Source organism: Podarcis bocagei, assembly GCF_964188305.1.
Source record: "Podarcis bocagei genome assembly, chromosome: 15".
Lineage (NCBI taxonomy): Eukaryota > Metazoa > Chordata > Lepidosauria > Squamata > Lacertidae > Podarcis > Podarcis bocagei.
In genome coordinates, this window is record NC_138141.1 from 19388151 (window position 1) to 19411750 (window position 23600).

The window sequence follows — 23600 nt, forward strand, 5'->3', positions numbered from 1 at the left end:
AGCCACCCCTCTGCAGAGGAAAGCTGTTGCTTTGAAACAGCAAAAAAGGCAAAAAAAAGGGTGGAAGGCTGGATCCAATTTGAGATCTTTTAGAGAAGAAGGCATCATCTCCAGGCTGACAGCTGGTGGAGTGCGTTGTGGGAGAAGGCAAAAGAACCCTGTTATCACCACAGGCCAAATCTGGCTTAGCAGAAAACTCTCCTCAAGACCATAAAGTCATTCAAGGATATTTCATGTAGGTGCAACAACACACCAACCAACCTTAGTGCTCCTTTCTTTCAATGTGCCTGACCTTACAAAATAAGATTCAGCACACATTTTATTTCTACATTTCAATCCCAAATTGTTCTTTTCAACATTTCCTTTGTGAAAGATTTTGAAAACTAAACCGCAATATTGCTGTAATGTATCTATGTGCCATATTCAGGGAGCCAGTGTGGTGTAGTGGTTAAGAGTGGTGGACTCGTAATCTGGTGAACCGGGTTCGCGTCCCCGCTCCTCCACATGCAGCTGCTGGGTGACCTTGGGCTAGTCACACTTCTTTGAAGTCTCTCAGCCCCACTCACCTCACAGAGTGTTTGTTGTGGGGGAGGAAGGGAAAGGAGAATGTGAGCCGCTTTGAGACTCCTTAAGGGGAGTGAAAGGCGGGATATCAAGTCCAAACTCTTCTTCTTCTTCAGTACACACATGGCTTTTTTTCAGCCAGAACTCACTAGAACATTAAAAGAGAACAAAGGAGGTGTTCATGGTGAGTTCCAGCACCTATTTTTCTAGAAAAATAGCACTGAGGACACCTTTTGTCTATTCTGGTGAAGGTAGGTTCAAACTATCCTCACTCCAAATTCATTTCAGTCTCAGTCTTAACACTGAATCTAGACCCATTACATTTCTCCCAAAAAGCCTTTTAGGAGTCAGAGACTACTAGCCAGGCAACTCGGATAATCACTAATTAGCATTACTACCAAATGAATCCATTCAAATCCCTATTAGCTAAATGTACGTCCCCAAATGCTAACCCCAAATTCAGAGTAGGACTCAGCCACAGAGTGATGTACGCAAGTGTGATGCAAGGCCACAGGCCCACCCAAACATGCACACAGAAAGAAACTCAGTTTTTGCTAACTTGAGTAGTAAATTTTGATAATAGCTTCAATCATTTGTCTAAAAATGTGAACAGATTGATAAAGGATAGTCTACGAAACCCAGACAGCTGAGCTTTTTTCCTAAAATGCAGTGGAATATATAGAGGAGGCCCAAAACTCAGTTTAGCTGTAGGCATTATCCACCCAGCCTACTCATTAAGGAAGAGACGCTCAGGTGAGATGTGAATGGGTGTGCCTCTCATGCATTCAGGTGCCTGTGCATTCTCTACTCCAACACTTGCTTTTTGAATGTACACACGGAACACACACAACTTGTCACGGCACCAGGAAGGGCCAGATCGATGTGGCAATTGGATTTGTCTGTTGAAGCATTTGATGTTACATGAAGGCAGCTCATTCCAGCGGTTGTTAATTGCCCGTTGCAGTGATCAGGTCTGTAGCACCATCGATCTCGCTAGGATCAATGGGGCTGATTTAGTGTCTTACTAACTCTTTAGCTGGACACCTCATCAATAGCCAGCCACTTACAGATCATCAGCACATTATTGCGAACCCTGCTACCGAGATCCCACACTTGCACCATACTGGTTACCACCTGCCAGTCAGGCTGATATTTTTTCTTGCAGGTGGGATGGTCAACATCACAGCCCGGTGCTCAGCAGACGTTGGAAGGACTTAAGAGCCCTCAAGCTAAACTGATCCAAATACCATGTGGAATCTTGTCAGCGCTAGACACTATCTCATCTCAAGGGGCTTCTAATTCATACCAGTCCTTCTGTAGAACATCTAGCTTGTTGAGTTGAAAGTTGGATCTGGAGGTCCAACCTGTGCAGAAACCCATAAACACCCCCCAGAAACATACTAGTTCTTGATGGTCAATCTGTGAAGCCCGCAGGGTAAACCATTAATGGAGAAAAGGCCTGTTCAACTGGGGAAGCTCCCCTGCCCTTTGCTACTAGACTGCCAGGAAAACAGAGGCATGTTGGCTCAGGACCATTTCAAACATTACATTGAAACAAACCTGGGTTTGTCACTGGGTGCATGCTGGTTACAGGGATGCATGTAACTCTGGGGTACATGTTGTTTGCACATGTTAGGTGTACATATAAATCATCAGAGATGTGATGTGCTAATTAGCTATCACAAACCTATAGCCCAACTATCTCAACATACTGACAGTAGCTAACTGCATACCATGAGGCCAATGGGATGGGTACTAATATCACCTTGCCAGAACCTCCCTTCAATACAGAGGTTGCTAAATCTCCAAGTGGGCTTGTAGGTATTCATTTAATCTCCCACGCAGTATTTGTGCAAGTGGCTAAACAGGCATTGCATGGCAACAAGTTCCATAGGCAATATATACCATGCCTGAAAGACATACTTTGTCACCAAAAAAATGCACCCACTTCTCAGCATCTGCCTCTTGCGACTTTGATGAGAGTTTTTGGCAGTGTGGACACTACTTCTGGCAGTCCACACAAATAAAGTATGCTTCCCTTTTCATTTGCTGCAGCTGGAGCTTTGAGCTGGTGGTGACATACAATAAAGAGGTGACACCATAAGGCCATCCTCTGCAAAGAGGTGATAGTGAGGAATGGCTGGATGGGATCTGTATCTATTCCATGAAACAGATGGAAGCTCCAATGCACAGGTTTATAAGCCAACATTCTCCAGATACTTGCTTTGATATTTTTTTTTGTAACATTTTGCAAGATGATCACTCAACCACTTTCTATACCCTCCACTCAAATACAATTTCTGACAAGTCCTTGTCTTATATTAATAGCAGATTGACACTGCCAGCATGCAGCTCCTTTTGGATAGACGCATACGGGGAAAATGTTTATGCATACACACACACATGCCCAAGAAAAGTCTGGATGGGTGATGTGCACTCATTATTATTCCTTGCAAAGGGATGAGTCAAGGATGGGTTCCCTTCTGCAGCAACAGAGACCCAGAGAGGTTTGAGTGGGGCACCATGAGATCTGCAATGATATTTGCCAAATGACAGATGGACAAGTGTGTAGGTGTTGAGCCATTATTGAGACCAGCTAATGTTTGGTATTTTCAAGTCCATGTGAGCTGCTTATTATTTTCTGCTTTTCATTCCTTTGAGCTTTGTTGTGGACTTGCGGTGTGAAGTGCCCACGCAGCTATTGTATGTACACACACACACACCGCTTAGCAACTTTGTGTAGGGTGGGTGTGCTTTTGCCTATTCCACCAGCATTTGACCACTGATTTGAGTTAAAAGGATAGAGAGACACCTTCAGGGCAACACACGGCAAAGCTTGGGGCTCTGTCCGTGGTGCTGAAAAATCCCCCGCAGAACAGTTTGCTTTGGATTTCAGATTTCATCCCAGAACGTGAATGAGAGAAGAAATGGTAAGGTGCGCTTTTTGCTCAGATCAATTTTATGCCACTGTAAGATTGTGAAAGTTTCCATTTACACAGTTTTTCTTGGCAGGCAGAAGTAGGAGGACGCTAGTTCATAGCTATATACAGAGAGAAAGGACCAGGGAACCTAAGAAACATCCCGGCTTCATTCTATTTGGAATCAATTGTTAATTTTCATTACCTGAAATAAATACACATCGGAAGGAGGGGGTTGTGTAAAAACAGTTGTGCCTGGGATAGTGTCATAGATAAATAACTCTTAAGTAGTAATACTAGACTGATCTTCTACGCTGTTGTCAGGAGCCAGAGCAGGTCAGAGATAAAAAAAACTCTGGTGTCTGTGAAGTTAACTCTTTATTAAAAGAAAATAAAACAGTGCAGGCCTAGTGATCTCAGAAACTCTTCCCAGTAGGTCTTGCCCCACGGAGGCAGTTGTGGGGATTAAAGGTCCCCACTTTCCCACCACTCTCTTAGGCTCTTCCCCCAATTCCTTCCCTAAGGCTCTGGTGTCTTGCCTCTCTTTGCTCCATCCTCTTCATATCTCTGTGTATTCTGGGAAACTTGGGGGGGGAGCTGGTCACAACAGGAGGGGAAGATTCCCTGGCTTCTTCAGCAGCCTGCAGCCTTTACTCAGCCTCTCCCTCCCCCCCCCCCCGCCGCCCCATTCTGCCTCTGATTCTGAACTGTGCTCTGCCACAGCCTCTTCCTGTTCAATAAACCCTGTTACCTCTTCAGCTTCTGACACCTCCTCCTTCCAGTCTACTCCCTCTTCCCTCTTTGACCACTCGTTGTCATCCCACCGCCAATCCCCTGGCTGAGCTTTCTTCCCCTGGGGGTTCCCTTCGAGGTTCCCCAGCTGGTGCCTCCCACCACACATCTGCATCCAGCCAGTCCAGAACATCTGGATAGAAGATGTATCCTTGAGTTACTGAACACAACTGATAGAAAATAGTTGACTTAAGTTCCATTGAAATCAATGGGATTTAAGCTGGATGTGACTAACATGTTCTGCTAATTTCATCGAGACTTGAGGACAGCTACGAACCTCTACATTAGGATCAAAGTTTACACATTCCCACACCAACAGAAACTGACCAAGTGGAAACTGCCATCTTATCTTCTCTATACCTTCTAGTGCTTTATCACATGGGGGAATGTTTTCACATTTCCCACAAGCCTGGGATGAGTGTTTTCAATGAGTGAATCAACGTTGATTAAAAAAAAAAAAGAACCAGTCTTACCTTCTCTAGATACTTAACCGAGGGGTCTTCCATGCCCTTTCATTCCTTGCCCATAGCCCCCACCTCCTTTCTGGCTGTAATGAGTAACTCCGGCATATTCCATTTAACTTGAGAAACACCCAGTTTATTGCACAACAAATGGATGAACCACGAGAAAAGAAGCTGCCTGCTTTACAGATGGTTCAGGTGAAAAGGTTAATGCAAGCAGCTAGTTACTGTACAGGTGGGGAGGAACGTTATTTACAAAATGGGTGAACAGTCTGAGCATCATGCACCCTTGGCAGCAAACGTCTGAGATGTTTCAAGACGTCTGAAAAATATAGTCCCCAATAAGAAATGGCATCAGGGTGAGGGTACATGTGAGGGAGAGAAAATGCTGGTAGAACATAGTCTTCAGCAACAACTGGCCTCAAACCCAGTAAACAGATGCAGCAGGGAGGAAAGGATTGTAGCAAATGACTAGATGTGACCATGGTTTCGGTTCTCCACAGCGAAACTTTCTTTGTATAGTATCTTGACATTAAACCTCTGCTGAAGAAATTAAGCAAAGGCAAGCTCCACTGCAAGATTTCTATCCATATTTGGCATATTCTCGGGATGACAGGTCTAGTTAAACAAAATGGCTTGGCCACCAGGATGAAGCTCCTTTGCACTGAGATGGAGGTGGGAAATGTGCTCTACAATGGAGCGTTGGCAATGAAAATGTAGAATTGGGGTGGAAAGCAGGAAGACTGGATTTAGGGTAGTGTAAAAAAAAAAATCAGTTCCATGCAACTCATCTTCCTTTCCCCTTCTGGGATCCAGTTTGGAGCCAGAATCGGAATTTGTTTTTAACTGGCATGCATCATAAGGTATTTATTTATTTTTAGGATGTGTACAAACATCGCTTAGAAGCAATTGCATGTGCTTCTGCCCTTTTTTGCAGGTAAGACAATTGGGGATGGCAGGTCACAAGCCACTTAGGCAAGTATTGCACCTGGATAACAAAATAGATACACATTGACTAGTCTTAAGAGACACTTGAAGCCACCAATCTTAAGATGCATGTCCATGAGCAGTACCTCAGAGTCTGGGTCTAAGTTCTACATATCAATGAGTCCAAAGACCTCAAAAAGACTCATCAAGCATAACTGCTTGACAAACCCATCTGTATGGTGTGTGTCTCAGGCGTATTGCCAGATGGACCACAGAGTGCCCAAGGTGATGCTATAGGCCAGCACAGCTACTAGGTATGCCCGGAAAAGAAGAACATCCAGGACGTAGCCCACCTGCAGCCATTCACGGGCAATGTCACGGAATTCATCCCGCTTCTCCAGAAACTGACGAATGGCTGCAATCTCTTGCAGGATACTTTCAACCACCAGTGAGCTCTCCCCTTGTGGCTGGGTCATAGTACCACTTGCTCCTCCTTCGAAGTCACGTGTGCTTTCACAGCTGTAGTGGTTCAGTTTGGCTGGAGAGAGGTAAAGGAAATGGTCAGTAAAGCTGAAACAAATATGAGGGACACACTGGGGAGCTGTGTCCCAGCCTAAGTGCCAGAGCCATGGGTCAGTTCACAACAGCTCCCCACTTCGCTCATCGCAATCATTTCACTAACTTAACATGACAGCAAGGATCATTCGGTTAGGAACCTAAGGGTGGCCGCAGCTGACAGACAGCCAATCAAGATAGGTGGCGGTGGAGGAGGTGTTGTCTAGCAACCAGCCAGGTTGGCATGATCCTTGCTAAGGTTCTGATTGGCTATGTAAGGTAAAAGGACCCCTGACCATTAGGTCCAGTCATGGCCGACTCTGGGGTTGCGGCGCTTATCTCACTTTATTGGCCAAGGGAGCCGGCATACAGCTTCCAGGTCATGTGGCCAGCATGACTAAGCCGCTTCTGGCGAACCAGAGCAGCACATGGAAATGCCATTTACCTTCCCACCGGAGTGATACCTATTTATCTACTTGCACTTTGACATGCTTTTGAACTGCAAGGTTGGCAGGAGCTGGGATCGAGCAATGGGAGCTCACTCTGTCACAGGGATTCAAACTGCTGACCTTCTGATCGGCAAGTCCTAGGCTCTGTCGTTTAACCCACAGCGCCACCTGGCTATGTAGTTCTGAGGAAATTTTCCCCTGTATGTTTGGTTGCATGTCTACCCCTGCTGTCCACAAGGCCTATAAATAAGATCAAACCTCTCTGTTCATTTCTCCTCATATTATGTCCTGTTTTTGTTCAGTTTGCCCAGTAAAATATTAGCAGCTATTTTCCCTCTCACTCTCTGCACTTCATCAGCTTTCACTCAGTTAGCCTTTCTATCCCCAATAATGTACCATTCGATATGGGCATCCGTCTGAACAGAGTGTTCACATGCTTGCATTCCCATTTGGGACTTTGATCTTGCTCTTACCTGTACTGTCATTGTTTTCCATGTTCCCAGAGATGTCAGAGCTCTGAGTGTGGACCGGACAGAACGTGTTCCTGTCTCGGATGCAGAGCAGGATGGTGGCCCGTTCCAGCACCCAGCGCTTCACCCAGTCAGGTACATGAGGCTGTAGATCTTGCTTATGCACGAGTCGCACTATGAGGATGGTCTCGGTCAAGCTAATGACCAGCAACGCCATGCACACCACAAAATAGACCCCTGTTGGAGGAAAGCCATGACCTTCAGCCAAGTCCATTTCTGAGCTAAGTAGGTCAGTTGGTTAGAGAGTGGCGCTGATAACACCAAGGTTGCAGGTCCAATCCCTGTAAGGGATAGCTGCATATTCCTGCATGATCCTCATGGTCCCTTCCCATTCAAAGATTCTATGAGATAAAGCTTCTAGCACCAGAAACAAGCCCTCCATTTCTCACACACCCTCATCTCAGCCTTTGGGGCTCCTCAAAAACCCTGTGTGGGGCTGTTGATCCTCCCTCAGTGATAAGTCCTTTAACATTTCTTAGCCTAGATTCTTTCTTCCTTTCCTCTTTGGGCCGAGATCAGCACCTCAACCACACCTTCTCACACATGGAATAACGTTCAGATGATGCTGTAGGTAGCCCAAGCTGTGCAGTTCATTGGCCATGACCCACATCCCAGGACCGCTTGCAAAAAAACCTCAAAAACAGGAAGGCATACCTAGCAAACTTGCCAATAATCCCAATGGAGCACACTTAGGCTGTTGTATTTCCTGATGCATTTAAGCATTTTCAGCCTTTGCTTTGGGGGTTTGGGGGTTTTCTGGACCTGAAGGTCAATTTTTGAGACATTTTGTGTATGGAAAGCAACTAATAAATAAAATAAAAATTAATCATAATAGGGCTGATGTCATGAGCACATCTTAACCATTTCTTGTTTTATCCCGCAACACACTAAACGCAAGGCACCACCAGCCATGCTGCACAATTCATCCCATTCATGCTTTTGTCAGTGGGGCTGCTGTGATCTTACTCAGCCCAGTATACCTGAAGGAGCATCTCCACCCCTATCACTCAGCCCAGACACTGAGGTCCTCCTCCAAGGGTCTTCTGCTGGTTCCCTCATTTCGAGAAGCAAAGCTACAGGGAACCAGGCAGAGGGCCTTCTTGGTAGCAGCACCCTCCTGTGGAACGCCCTCCCTTCAGATGTGAAGGAGATAAAGAACTACACAACTTTTTCGAAGACATCTGAAGGTTTTGGGAGGTTTTTTTAACGCTTGATATGTTATATTCTTAGATATGTTGTAAGCCGCCCAGAGTGGCTGGGGAAACCAAGCCAGATGGGCAGGGTATAAATAATAAAATTATTATTATTACCTATCAGCGGGGTCCCAATAGCCGTGGCTGGCAGTGTATCAGAGACAATGATCAGGAAAACAGAGTAGCCCAAGAGCAGGGTGATCTTGAAGGAGACCCTCTCTCCACTGTCAGGGGGCAGGTAGAAGCCCACAATGTCCATGACCATCAGGAAGATGCTGGGAAGCAATAGGCTGACGGCGTAAAAGAGGGGGCGTCTTCGGATGACCACCTGCCAAGGCACAAGGAGTCAGGCATGGGCCTTGGGTCTAGCTGAGACATGCTCTAATGGGTGGCTGGCTCTCCCTCAAATTCATCGTCCCATTTAATGCTTCCTAAGCTGCTGCAAAGTGGCACGAGCCAAGGGCTCCATTGGCACCAGGCGTCTGGCTAAGCTGGCAGGGGGGCATCAAGGAGTCCTCTGGGATGTGCATCACTGCCCAGTCTTTCCTCCCGCTGCTGAAATATTTATGCCCTTTGCTTGCTGCAAAACTGCCTGTCAGGCAAGGTTAACCCTTCCTTCCCTGGACCAGGGCTGGCTGATTCCACTGCCCATGTTTTCACAACGCATGGTCCCAAAATGTTCTCCTTCATAATATTAGAAAAGCAGGGAATTCAGGAAAAGTCACACTGGGTTTGCAAGACCTCTCCAAGCTGAGTATAATATTTCAAAGTGGGGAATCTGGTGAGATCAGTGCTTTTTTCTGGGGTACTCAAGGAAACACAGTACTGGTACCTTCCCTCGCCAAAAAATTGGAAAGGAATCCATTCTTACAAATACTGTAGTAGGTTAAGATCTCATGAAGTACAATAACAACCTTGTAAAATATACAGCTTTGGGTGTGTTTTTCCCCCTCCCCCCTTTATTTCCCCTTCTACACAGGTTCTGTTTCTCTTTCTCTCTTTCTCTCTTTTATTTAAGTCTCACCATGTTTAGTGCACACATAATTATGTACTTTTTGAATTTCCAATAAAGATTAAAAAAAAAAAATTAAGTGTGGCACTTACTGTAACAACTTCATGGTGAGTACCAACATCATTTTTCCTTTAAAAAAAAGCACTTTAAAAAGATTATATATATATAGGTTATGAGATATATTGCAGGAAGAGGCCCCATTTTCTCTGAACGTGCATTTTAAGAAAAGGAATGCTCAGGGAAAAACCAGGAAAAGAAATTAATGATATCTTAGAAATTCAGCCTTCTAAGAAGTCATCAAACATGATGTTCTGCAGTCCTGGAGCACAATGCCACAAAGCAATTGAATGCTGCTACATGATGTAGTGACCAAGGACAAAAGAGGGGAAATGAGGGTGAGGGTAAAGTTGATAAATGATGTTTGGCAAGCAGTGCCAAAATCATACAAAAAATTTGGGGTGCCTTATGGCCTTTCTGAATTAATTGTTTCAGTTGAGCTGTAGTTCCTGTGGCTTGCTTCCAATGACACGTCACACTCAGAGTAGACCACTGAAATTAAGAGGCATGGATAACTTAGGCTCATGAATTTCAGTAGGTCTGTGCTGAGAAGTTGTTAGTTGGCTACAACCCTCTGCTTCTATAAGGTATAGGTCACAACCTGCAGCAGATTGACTCTCCTCATGCTGATACTGAAGCATCTTTTTTCCCCTTCTGGATTCAGGTAGCTCCAGTTTAGAGAAAACCCATTTCTCCTCCCTCCTTCTTTTGAAAACTAGCAAGAAACCTGCAGCAGCAGCATCTCATCGCCAGAGCTTTGCACCACTCTTCCACCTCCAGCCTTTTTAAACAAATGATATGCACTGAAGATTCTGTTTCTGGCTCCCACCCACCACCCCTGCCCAGCCTGCCAAAACTTCTTACAAAGAACTTCATCTCAGCATAGAAGTCGCTGTCACCAACACTGAACTCTCGGAACTGGCTGAGAACGTGCAGAAGCTCCCATTCCCCCTGGTTCATGAAGACACTCTTGTCATGTTTCACTTCCTCTGGGGTCCGCCACAGGGAGATGTTAATGTCCCGGACTGAGGAACAGAAGACAGGAAGAAAAGTAGGATGAGGGTGCCAAAGATATCATCCCCTGCAGGAATCCCCTCCCTTTTCCATGCTACACCCATCTCCAAGTGATTTGATGACCTTTCTGTGTGTCCCATCAAAGACATAACTTTGGACTGATGGCCACACATGAAAACCTCACATAGCGGGTTCCAAAATGACAGCCCATGATATTAGCCACCCAGAGTGGCTGGGGCAACCCAGTCAGATGGGCGGCATATAAATACCATATTTTTCCGTGTATAAGACTAGGTTTTTTCCCTTTAAAATAATGTCAAAAATTAGGGGGCATCATACTCTGGACCATCTCTCCCATTTTCTTAAATCTGAGTCCCCAAAAATAGGGGGCATCTTATACATGGGGGCATCTTATAGATGGAAAAATGCGTTGTTGTTATTGTTAGTCACTGAAATGCCAGCTGAATGGGCCACAACTCAACAAGCTAAGATGAGTGCATGCCTAGCACTTGAAGGAATGGGACCATGTGAGAATCAGGTTCATTTAAAAGGTATTGGTGGCCATAGTATCTGCCAAGTTGGATCACATAAAAGGGTCTGTCTTAAGCCACATATACACCATACATTTAAAACACTGTGATACCATTTTAAGCAGTCACGGTTTCTACCAAAGAATTCTGGGAGCTGTAGTTTGTTAAGGGTCCTGGGAGTTGTTAGGAGACTCCTTTTTTTATAATAATTTTTATTATATTATAAGGAGACTCCTTATTCCTCTCCCAGGGCCACACTTCCCAGAGTTCCCTGTGAACAGGGATTGCTTGTTAAACCACTCTGGGAACTGTGGTTCTGGGAGGGGAATAGGGATCCCCTAATAGTTCTCAGCATCTTTAGCAAACTACAGCTCCAAGAATTCTTTAAAATGGTCTCATAGTGCTTGAAACATGTGGTGAGATTGTGGGTGCTCTATTCAGTACTCTATTCCTGGGAGACTCACACCTCTAACAGTTTGCTCCTGTATCTGCTACATGGAGGTAGGAAGCATGTATGTACATATGATGCTTGTATTTAGCCATCACAATAAGCAGCCATTGACAAGCCTATTCTGCAGGGAGGAGGTTGAGGGGAGATGCTTGGCAGCCAGGGAGTAGGAGCCTCTTCCTATTTAGCTTGGTCAGTCGGCCTCTTCTCCCAGTATGCAACAAGCCACAGGGCAAAATCAACACAACTGCTCACGTACTGTTATGCAGCCAGCTGGTGAAGGTCAGAGAGCAGTTCTGCACATCAAAGGGGAAGTTATAGATGTCCAGGCTGCAGGCAGTGACCACCTGGACTGGCTTGAGGTTCCGCACTTCCCCATGATGGAGGATGTAAACATAGGGGATATCGGGGGATTTCCCCACATCCACACTGCAGGAAACAGAGAGTGGGGGAGCCAAAGTCAGGGGAGAGAACATGAACCATTTGGGCTGCAGTCAAAACCCACTAAGCGATGGAACTCCTCCATCCCAGATTCCAGATGCTGAGCTACAAGTGGTTACCAGTAACAAAACATTGCAGCATGCTCCCTGTTCAGGATTCTAGCCGCTCTACCACATTCCTCCTCTCCTACCCTAGATTTTCATTTGTCCTCTGGTCTCCTAGATCCTAGTCCAACACTCTGACCGCTATACCACACTAGACACAGATGGACCATAGGTCTGGCTCAGTATTAAACAGCTTCCTATGAACCCTGTAATTCTCCTTTTCCCCTTTCTCAAGTTGGTTCTCTCTTGTGATGACTCATTAAAATAATGCAGCCATTTTCCAATGAAGCTGTTTACCTTACAAACATGAATACGGAAAGGGATTTTTCCTCTCCTCCCCAAAGGGGCTTTCTGATCCTTGCTTAGGTCTTCCAGTGGTCACAATAGAAGGAGGGTGGTTTAGAACAATAACTCCATCCTCCCGCCTTTCCTTCCTTCTTTCCCTCTCTTCCAAGTATGCGTTGACGGCTCCACAGCTGCCCCTCCATTGTCTCTCCCTCTCTCTCCTCAGAAAATTTGAATCCCACGCCCAACACAGCAAGGGTAATTATGAGTGTTTATAGTTTTCCACTACTGGAACCGTCCCAATTTCTCAGCCTTCTCCCCATCTGCAATATACAGTACACAGAGGGGCAAGCCAGTGGAAAAGCATTGTCAAGAATACAAAGTGGAGAGGTTGGCTTGGGAAGGGAGGAACGGTGAGAGAACAGAAATAAATCCTCACATTCTCTTCCATCCCATATTTTCGGCTTCCACAATGTGGAAAGAGGATGGGGGGGGGGAGAGAACCCAAGAAGGATGGTGCACTTACAATTCATTGATAAGAATGTCTGGGACCCAGATGGCTTCAGTAGGGACAGACATCTGGGTGATGTTGTCAAAGTCCCTTGGATTCCACTGCAGAAACTCATCGATCCAGTGCTGCAAAACAGAGGGGAGGATCTGACACAGTGGTAGATGGAAATAAGTAGGTGGGGTGCTGTGCTGAACCACTTGTGGGTAGGCGTCAACTATTCTATTCTGGGATCTGATTTGAGGAAAGAATGGCTCTGGAGAGTTGCCGGTCTCTTAGACAGCCAGGACTTGCACAGACAGAGCTATATAACTGTTTAACTGTAACTTTAAGAAACTTGTTACAGGTAGGTAGGCGTGTTGGTCTGCTGTAGTTGAAACAAAATAAAAATATTCCTTCCAGTAGCACCTTAGAGACCAACTAAGTTTGTTATTGGTATGAGCTTAGTTGGTCTCTAAGGTGCTACTGGAAGGAATATTTTTATTTTGTTTAAGAAACTTGTGGTTGAGTTTTCTTTTCCCCTCCTCCCTGTGTGAACCTGGGTTAGAGGTGAGGAATTCTTCACTTTCCACCCCATTTCTGTCACTTTGAAAGGGGGAGCAGGGGTACTGAGATTCCTGTGGAGCGGAGACCCTCAGTGGAGCTGTGGGGGGCTTTGATCAGCCAAAAGGGGAGGCTGAACAGAAGCCTACACAAGAGGTTCCAGTCTTGTCACCTAGAACTAAGCACCACCTTCTTAGATGGAAGCAGACCCACCTGCCCCAACAGAGTGTTTGCCGGCAAGCTCAACATCACCACAAGGCACCACAAGGTCTTGTGAGTGAACACGCCTTGCCTTGCCTCACCTCATCTTTAAAAGCAGGAGAGGTGGGGGATCTTGTTGGGACATCTCCATCACTTCTGTCCAGTTCTGAACTTCTGGCCCTGCTTTTTAGCTCCTAAATTGTGACTCTCAAGAAGCATATCTGCTGCTGAGCCTGTACCATTATTTGTCTGCATAAATATACCTTCCTTACTTCCAAGTAATAGCCTCTGTCTGTGTTGGGTGGGAGCCAAGATGCTCCCTATCATTCATTTTTTTCTCCTTTAGCACGCTTCTCTTTTCTTTTTTCTATTGTAAGATGCAGCCTTCTGACCCACCTGCACCTCTAAGGGTGAGGCCTGTTTTATTTATAAGCTGCTCACATCATATGCTCTCATCTTCCCTCCTATGCTACTTCATCCCTCAAACATGCTGTGGGGCAAACTTCCTTCTTCCTTTGGTACCCAGAATAGTGACATTCTAAATTGCTGTACAAACCATCAGTGTGGTAGCCTAGCCCAGGCTTGTGCCCCAAGGTAACAATTGTGCTACTAATGCAGTGGTGTGACTTCTCCCCCAGAGGTGCACACCATTGTCTCTAGAGACAGTATGATGCCAAAAACAAAGTCTGAACACCAGGAGCAAATTGGGCCTAATTGCCTCTCTATGCTGTCAAATGCTTAGTGCTTATGGCAGATGCTGCCTAGCTTTCCAGTACAGAACCCTAGCCATAGTCTGCAGAAGCCAGCTCAGCAGAGGGGGATTATGGAGTCCAGTGAATGGAAGGTTGCATCCTAGGAATCAAGAGACCTATATGGTGTCAGTGGTGAGCAGCTGCTAGGTCAAAGGGGTTGGGCAGGAAAGGAGGAGAGCAAATTGCTCCCATTGGCACAGCCTTCTTACCTGTCTGTACCAGATATACGTTGTCAGGACTTGGTTTTTCTCATCCTGTTGTTGAAAACAGAGAAGCAGAGATCAGGCTAATGAAACCAAAGGGTCAGTTCCACTATTGACCTCCCTATATGGCTGGCTGCAGGGAAGTAAGGTGACACCTTAAAGAATTTGGAGGGAGTCCCCATAAGCAATCAGACAACAACCAACACACTGCATGCAGACACACTAAGAAAGAAGAAGCAGCCAGTCCCAGCACTATATCTCTAACATGCCTATGTTTTCAGACTTTTGGGGTTTATTTACAGGGTGTATCCAGCATAGCACTTGTACAAGGAAATTTCCCCTCTGTCCTCTCCTCACCCCTTGCACTCCTAAATCTGTTCTGAAAGTTCCCCCAACCGTACAGAGGGAGCTTGTGGGGCATGCACAGGAAGAGGAGAAGGGGAGTTCTGCTGCACAAGTGGAAATCCTTGAGCTGATGGAACACATAAGTACTGCCCACATTTTGCTTTTCTTTTTTTTACATGCATAGAAACACACCATGGATGTCCCCATCTGGAGAGAAAAAAACAGTGTATGAAAGAATCCTAAGTGATGCTTTAGAAGTGAACCCCTCCACTTTCATTACTCAATAAAATCAACATATAAATTCCAATTGTGTCATGTGAATCAGGGATGGGAAGCATCTGTCATACATACACATACACACACAAACATAAACATCCCGATGTTGCTGGGATCCAACTCCCATCAGTCTCCCCATCTCCCCCAACCAGCATAACCATTGGTCAGGGATGATGGGAATTATACTCCAGCAGCAGCATTGTGAATGTGAAACATTGTGGAGACCAGCTTCTTTAAATGTCCGAAGCAGAAAACCTGGAGACGAGTGGGAGGGTATTGTTTTCATTTGTTGCTACGTTATGCATTTTTGTGTTTTTATATCTTAAATCTCCTGTGATCTTCGGATGAAGGGTGGTATAGAAATCTAATAAATTATAGTAATAAATTAAAATGTTGTAACTCCCTGGGAGATGGCAAGGGCTATCTAAATTCAGGTGGATCATGTCTGTCACCTTGCCCCCAGTGATCCATGGGAAGAGGAAACCTGGACCATTTGAGAGAGAGGAGGAGGAGGAGACCTACCACACTCAGGATGGCATACACCATGACATCGATAGCCACATTGGTGGTCTTCCTCCAGTTCCGAACAGGACGGACATCCTTTTTGTAGTTGGAAAATAAATAGTCAGAGAGCAGACGGAGAGCAGGCTTAGTCAAGTTTGCTTGTTTGCTGGCTGTTTTATGATAAGCTGGAGAAGCTAGAAAAGAAAACAATGTCTGTCATTGACCGTATCTTCTTGGCAGTAAAACTCCCTGAAGGTGTTTTTCTGCAGAGGTGGTTTAAGACTGGCATGACCCATGCAGTGGCACTAGGCACTGGACTGCAGGGGGCACTACAACAATGCTGCTGAATGGAGAGCAAGAGGTGGGGGGGGCAAATTTTAGCGTCACACAGGGTGCCGCTGATATTTGAGAGCCCAAAGCCCGCCACTGCTTTCTGCATGCAAAAAAATAATAATAATGGAAAAAAAATCAATTTATAATCCAACAGTGGAGTCTGGTTCCATTAAGTGAAGGGGACACTGCTTCAGCAACCTCAGTCTGCCCTCAGCCGCCCAGATTTGCCTATGTGATCCCCTCATTGAAAACAGACTGTGTACTACATTTAGGCTTGATAGGTGCTCCAATCGGCTCTAATTGAGACTGTAAACAGCTTTGTGGTGGACATGTACACTGGTAAAAGCTTTCTGGGAAGTGATATATAATGAATTAAAGAAAATGTTTAAAAGCACATTTGTTAAAGAAACAAAACACCAGAAGCTTTTCTGTTAGGTATAATAGGTGAAGAGATACCAAAAGAGGATAAAAGACTTTTTATGTATGCAATAACAGCAGCGAGAATGCTTCTAGCCCAGAGATGGAAGGAAGGGGAAGTACCAAGAGAAGAATGTAGGACAAAACTTGATGGAGTACTCAGAGATGGTGAAACTGATGGGGAACATCAGAAACCAGGAAGATCATGTATTCTTAAAAGACTGGAGTAAATTCTTAATTTATTTAAAAGACCACTGTAAACAGTTAAAATCATTGGCAGGGATATAATGACACTTGTAATGTGGAATTAATTATGGTAACTATAGATATTTAACATATGGATAAAGGAAAAAGATGCAGAAACTGTTATCTTGAATATGGAACCCATGGAGGGAGGGAAGGAGGTTCAATAGAACCTTTTATTCAAATGTTTGAAAGGGTTAAAGTTAAAATGTAAAAAATTATGTAAAAAAAAGTTATATATATAAAAAAGAGAGAGACTGTAAACATCTTGCAGCAGAAAGGCCTGTGGGTTGGTTGGTTGTTTTCTCTCTAGCACTACTCAGTAAGATGCCATGTAACCTGATGGTGCTATATAGATAAGCCAGAATAAATAACATGTGGCTCTGCTGATTCTGTATCCAAAGCAGAGGCAGAATCTCTCCCATTAACTTCCTGATCTTTTCCACCAGATCAGCTTCTGTTCTGTCATGAAACAGTGGACCTTATGAAGACAAAGACTTGCTACCATCTTGTTAAAATCGGTGAATTGTAATGAATTGATATAACAAACAAGCAAACAAAAGTAGCATCTCCCACCTCTACTTTCATAGTTACGGCTGTTCCAGCATTAATAGGACCGAAATTTGCCTTTGATGCAAGCTTATCTTGCAAGGCAGCTCACAAGGGGAGGGAAAAAGCCAGGTCAAAACAGCAGAGCTGCTGCTTGCCTGCCTGCCTGCCACGTCTCTCCCTGAACATGACTTCCTAAGACTGGGGCACAATTCACACTTTGCGAGCAGCCCCTAATTGGAATAGATCTGCAGGTGCTTGGGGGAGAGCATCCTTAGAGGAGGCTTTTCAAGCAGACCCCTCTGCCTTTTCATACCATCTATAATTCCTCTAAGCTAGCTGGGCGCACGAGCTTCAGGCAGCTGGAGGGAGAAGACGGGGAGGGCCAGGCAGAGAGAAGAAAACAAATTAGGGGAGTCCGCTGAAAGCAGGCTGGCTGGGTAATTCAATGGCAGATTTTGCCTTTGTCTCTTCCAAATGACCCTTAAAGATCCAACTGGCATGCAGCAAGGTCTACAGCTGGCTAGGGTTGGCTACAGGATTAGCTCTTGGGCCTTTTGCCTCTGCTATTGAGGTTTTTTTGGGGGGAGGGGTGGTTTATGCACTCTTGCTAAAATGACAGAGAGAGGATTTGATGGGTTGTCCATGGTCCAGCTGTTGGGGAGGGAGGGAAGAAGCTTGGAGGACTCATAGATTCACCGAGCTCTTGAAAACATCATGCCAAAGAACTCAGTCCCAAGATGCTCCTGGATTCTGCAAACTGAGCATGGAGATGCATGACCTGCGCCAAGGGCTAGTGAACTTGGCTTGCTCCCAGCCAATGGCTTTGGGGACCTGTGGTTTTGGAAGGAGCAGGAGTGAGGTCTTTGACACACATTTCTCAGCCCTTTTCAAAAGGACTCCAGCACCCAGGAGTAAAACAAGCTTTTCTATCTCTTCCACCCCCATATTTCCTGCATGCAGCAGATGGGAGTGGGATCTGTTTTTTTAGAAGAAAAAAAAATAAAACAAAAACAGCACATTGGGGTTTGTTAGTTTTTCACATGCCAGGAACACAATGAATGTTGTTTTTCACCTAGAAAGGGCAAAGAGGTGGTGGGATTTGGAGCAGCCTTGGGCTGACTGATGTCTGGCAGGGATGCAGACTGAGGCAAGCAGTGCACCCTCTGATGGAAGGGAAGAATTTCATTCAAATCCATCTTCGAGAAAAGTGGCAATCATTTGAGGGAGCTGAGTGGTTAAGAATGTAAGAAGAAACCTGATGGATCAGGCCAGTGGCCCATCTAGTCCAGCAATCTGTTCTTACACTGGCCAACCACATGTTCCAAAGAGAAACCCAACAACACTCTCCTCTGTTGTGATTTCCAGCAACCGAGACAGGCGTACTGCTGTGGAGCTAGAACACAACCATTATGGCTAAGAGTAACTGGCAGCTTTCTCCACCATGAATTTCTCCCAATCCTCTTTTAAAGGCATCCAAGCTGGTGGCCATCACTGCCTCCTCCTTCATCCAACAACTATGTGTTGCATGAAGAAGTCCTTTCTTTTGTCTATATTGAATCTTCTAGAGTTCAGAGTTTAGGGTCTCTCCCTCCCTCCCTCCCTCTCCTCCTCTCTCTCTGGCTGATTGATCTCTCTGGCTCAGGAGTAGCCAACATAGTACCTACTACATGTTGTGGAGTCCAACTTCCAGCATCATGGACTATTGCCTGTTCTGGTTTGGGCTCACGAGAGCTGTACTCCAGAACATCTGGAGGACACCCCATCAGCAAACCTTGTCTGAGCTTCTACCTCACTGGCTGTGTCTTCTTTGAAGGAGAATGTCCTGGGTGAACATACCTGACACTCTGACCAGCAATGGTTTCAGGTTGAAGGACTGAGAAAAGTCCTTATATATCTGAGAGCCTGGAGAGTTGCTACCAGTCATGCTGAGCTAGAACATGATTCCCCAACCTAGTGCCCCCCACAATGTTTTGGCTTCATAGTCAGTGGCTGTATATCAGTTTCTGGCAAACACAGGAGAGAAGAGTGCCCTTGTGCTTGGGTCCAGCTTGTGGGCTTCCTAGAGAAGGCATCTCGTTGGCCACTGTGAGAACAAGATGCTCAACTTGATAGTCCATTGGCCTGGTACAGCCAATGGCAACCACTCCCATCCACTCCAGGCAGCATGTTCAATGACCAGGGATGATGGGAGTTGTAGTCCAGCAACATCTAGGCGGCTCCTAGAATAGCTTGCTGGATCAGGCAAATGAACTATCAAGTTCAGCATCTTGCTCTCACAGTGGCCAGCCAGAAGCCCCAATGAGAAGCCCAAAGGCAGGACATGAAAGCGACAGGAAACCTCTTCTGCGATTTCCAGCAACTTGTACTCAGAGACCTCCAACAGTATATTGTAAGGCTGGAAAAGGTCCACCAAAATGATGGGAAGGGCTGTAGCTCAGCTGGTAGAGCACCTGCTTTGTACCAAGAAGGTCCCAGGTTCAAGTCCCATCATTTCCAGGTAGAAATAGGGGAGACCCCCTGCATGAAATCCCAGAGAAGCACTGCCAGTCAGTGTTGGCAATGCTGAGCAAGATGGACAACGGGGAGTGACTCAGCATCAGGCAGTTTCCTATGTTCATCTTGGAAGGATAAAGCACCCTCCCTGCAAGGAAAAGCCAAAAGCATTTTGGGGCTTTTCAGTTGGGCGGGGAGTATCTTGGTGAGGGACATGATTGAGGTTTATCAAATTATGTATGGTGTTGAAAAAGTGGATAAGAGAATTACTTCCACCCCTCCTTCCACTTTCCTAATACTAGAACTTGGGGTCATCCAATTAAATTCACTGGCAGTAGGTTCAGGACCGATAAGAAAGTACTTCTTTGCACAATGTGCAATTAATGTATGGGATTCTCTGCCACAAGACAGGGAGAGACAGTTGCTGACTGAGATTCTTCTTAAGGGTAAGGTATTAGGCAGGTTCAGGAGGGTGAGTTTATCAATGGCTACTCACTTTTGATGGTTGCATGGAAATGTCATGTTCAGAGGCACTCTATTTCTGTGTGCCAACTACTGGGGAACAACAACTAGAGAGGGCTGTTGTTTTCTTGCCCTACTTGTGGGCATCTTGGGAGCTTAAGATTGGCCATTTTGAGAAACTGAATGCTGCACTAGGTGGACCTTTTGGTCTGGCTCAGCAGGACTCCTGTTATGTTCTTATGGATTATTTAGGTAAAGGTAAAGGGACCCCTGACCATTAGGTCCAGTCGTGGCCGACTCTGGGGTTGCGGTGCTCATCTCTCTTTACTGGCTGAGGGAGCCGGTGTACAGCTTCCGGATCATGTGGCCAGCAAGACTAAGCCGCTTCTGGCGAACCAGAGCAGTGCACGGAAACGCCGTTTACCTTCCCGCTGGAGCGGTACCTATTTATCTACTTGCACTTTGACGTGCTTTGGAACTGCTAGGTTGGCAGGAGCAGGGACCGAGCAACGAGAGCTCACCCCGTCACGGGGATTCGAACCGCTGACCTTCTGATTGGCAAGTCCTAGGCTCTGTGATTTAACCCACAACACCACCCACATCCCTATGGATTATTTACAGTATCCCTAATAATTCTGGCCACAGCCCTGCTGAAAATGTGCCCCAAGCAAGACCCATTGGAACAAACATGTTGTGCTCACCTGACCTTCTTTCCATAGAATCATAGAATCGAAGAGTTGGAAGGGAGAACAAGCGTCATCTAGTCCAACCACCAGCAATGCACGAATCTTCTTGTCCAAGGTGGGGCTCAAACCCACAACCTTGAGATCAAGTGTCTCTTACTCTACCAATTGAGCTATCCTTCGTCCAGGTTCCTTTCAACGGGATTTTGAGACAAGGACTTCATGACAGTTTCTGCCACCGGTCATGAAACCACATGTGCAATTCTCGATGGAGAACCTGTGGCCTTCCAGATGTTGTTGAACTATATCTCCCATCAGCCTCGGCAGCCATCATGCCTACAACCACGAATGATAGGAGCTGTAGTCCACCCACCCAGCAACATCTGGAGGGCTACAATTTCCTTACCCTGTCCTGACATTCCACATTTTGGTCACTTTTCCAGAACATTAACATTGTGCTAGTTTACGTTAAGAGCAGGGATGGTCCCAAAATGAAAGCCACGTTCAAACCTGTCTTGGGATGGCAACCAAACAACAGCAGATGTCCACCTGTCAGTATTTTCCAGCTCCTCTCCATTCTGCTCCCACTGCTTAGCAAACCAAAGAGCCCCTAATTGACAGATGATCATTAGCTAACCCGGTCCATTGTGTTATCAGGAACAGGAAGCCTGAGCAACAACACAATCATCTGTTCTCTGCACCGTTGCTGCCGTCCAAGGATTTCAACCCCCGCCATTCTGAGCAATGAGCAATGCACAGAACTGGGGTTTCCAAGTTCAACTTGGCTCAGGCAACAGGTTCTGAAACAACATGTCCCCATCCCCCACCCCAGTGCTTTATTGTTCTCCGCAGGTCTGTAAATAAATGTGCACGTTTCCATCTCTCCAGTCTCCTCTGCCCCCAGTTAGTTCAAATGATAAGAAACTTGAGATTAGAATAAAAAGCCACAGTAAAATGGTAAAATTATCTGTGCAAAACTTGGGGTGTGTTTTTAAGGTCGCAAGCCTAAATCATTAAAAAAAGAAAAGTTGCACTTTACTTGCAAAAACAAAAGGTATTGTGATTCATCCACACAAATGTTAAAGGTTGCTTTTAGTATCCCATGAAGAAAAGCACCTCTTCATCCAGATCCAGCACCTTCTATTAAAAGAATGTGGAGGACATAATGGCACTAGAGAACCAGGGGTACCATCAGGTCAGAATATTAGGGCAGATGCCCAAGGATTCTATCAGCAAAACTGAGCAAGAGGAGCCCCAAATACAGCAGGGCTGGGTTACAATATTTTGAAGTTGTGCATATTATTGTCATCTAAACAGTGGGGGCATAAGGCCAGTAAGTCTAGAGTCTGCACCAGCCTTCTCAACCCGCTGCCCTCCTGATATTGCTGGACTCCTAAACTCCCACCAGCCCCACCCAGTACGGCCAAAGGTTAGGGATAAAGGGCGTTGGGTCCAGTCATATCTAGAGGGCCACAGGTTAGGGAGGCTGCTCTAAAATGAGATAAATGCGCCACAAAGTAGAAAAGAACCCTGCTGAACTGATGACGCTTTAAGCCGATCATTCTATTTCCAGCAGTGGAGTAGCTCATGTGAAGGGCATGAAAACAACTGCTCTCTTCTTCTTCTTCTTCCTCCTCTTCTTCCCCCACCCACTACACCTGGGATTTGGAGGTAGACTTCGTCTGAATCTGGAGGTTCCATTCATTAGCTATCAAGTCTCATAGCCACTAGCAGACCTCTTATCCTCCTGTATGAATGTGTCTTATCCCCTTTTAAAGCCATCCAAGTGAGGAGCTGCCTTTGCGGCTTGTGGCAGCAAATTCCAGAGTTATCTCTTACAAGAAGGCTTTCCTTTCTCTCTCTCTCTTTAGTTTCAACTTATCCTCGCCTCCCCTCCCCTCAATTCAAAACTCAGGATTGCCCTGGAGCAATCCAGTATTACTGAACAAAAGCTAGCCGTCAATGTTCTTTCATAAACGTACAGCGACATGGGACCCAGAGTTCAGATGATTCAAGTTGCACCGCTGTGTTTAATACGAAACGTTCAGCTGCCGCTCCGGATCGACCTCGCAAATGCGGAGAGCAGCCCCTGCCCTCCTACAAAGTCTCTCCTTCAGCTCACAGACACAAAACAAGCAGCCTTTCAAACTTTTGCTCAAGTTTCCTTACCTTTGCATTGCAGCACAGAAGTAAAGAACAGCAGGAGCAGAGAGACCCCCAGAGCAGAGGGAGCCATGAACAGCTTGGGGAGCATGGAAAGCACTTTATGGCTCAAGGCTTCTTCCGATCGCCTTGACACAGCAGAGGAAATCTTATGGTTCCCTCTCTCACCCCTTTCTTCCACTCTGTCTTTGCCTCTGCAGAGAAATTAAATGCAATTAAGGAGGCAGAGCGTACTTTATTCCCCTCCTTTCTTGTTTCCCCCTAACTGTTGGATTTTTTAAAAATGCATAATTAATGTTGCAATCAGTCTCCCTCTGCTGCCTCAAGTTTCAGGCAGAGAGGACTCCAAGATATTCACCCACCCACCCAAGCTGATGTCATGCAAAGATGCTCAGGGATTGATGCTCATCACTGCTGCATCCCTTTGGTTACGGGGAGGGCAGGGTACCACTGTCTGAGCTTTCTGCGCGAGGGTAAAACCTGAGAGGCCATGCAGAACCTGAGACTCACTTGAGCGCTGTCCTGACAAATTGATGAGGACATTTCAACGATAATTTCTGCATTAATGTATCAAGTGCTGCGATAAGGGTGCGGCCGGGAGCAGATAGCGTCAGCACAATCTCCGACAGGACTGAAACACCG

General features: G+C 45.8%; 1 protein-coding gene across 2 annotated transcripts; it reads right to left on the reverse strand.

Annotated features, from left to right (window-relative positions):
- Positions 1-4849: 4849 nt before the first annotated feature.
- Positions 4850-23351, reverse strand: HTR3A (5-hydroxytryptamine receptor 3A). 2 transcript variants are annotated; one of them, XM_081172253.1, is made up of 9 exons: positions 22965-23351; positions 15631-15806; positions 14494-14538; positions 12807-12916; positions 11710-11879; positions 10323-10483; positions 8507-8717; positions 7140-7373; positions 4850-6200 (listed from the first exon to the last, which is right to left on the reverse strand). In XM_081172253.1, the coding sequence occupies exons 1-9, from the start codon at positions 23047-23049 to the stop codon at positions 5911-5913; spliced, it is 1482 nt and encodes a 493-aa protein (XP_081028379.1). In that variant the 5' UTR covers positions 23050-23351; the 3' UTR covers positions 4850-5910. The 2 variants fall into 2 exon arrangements, with proteins under 2 accessions (XP_081028379.1, XP_081028380.1); XM_081172254.1 differs by having other exon boundaries at positions 15631-15797; positions 22965-23350.
- Positions 23352-23600: the final 249 nt, after the last annotated feature.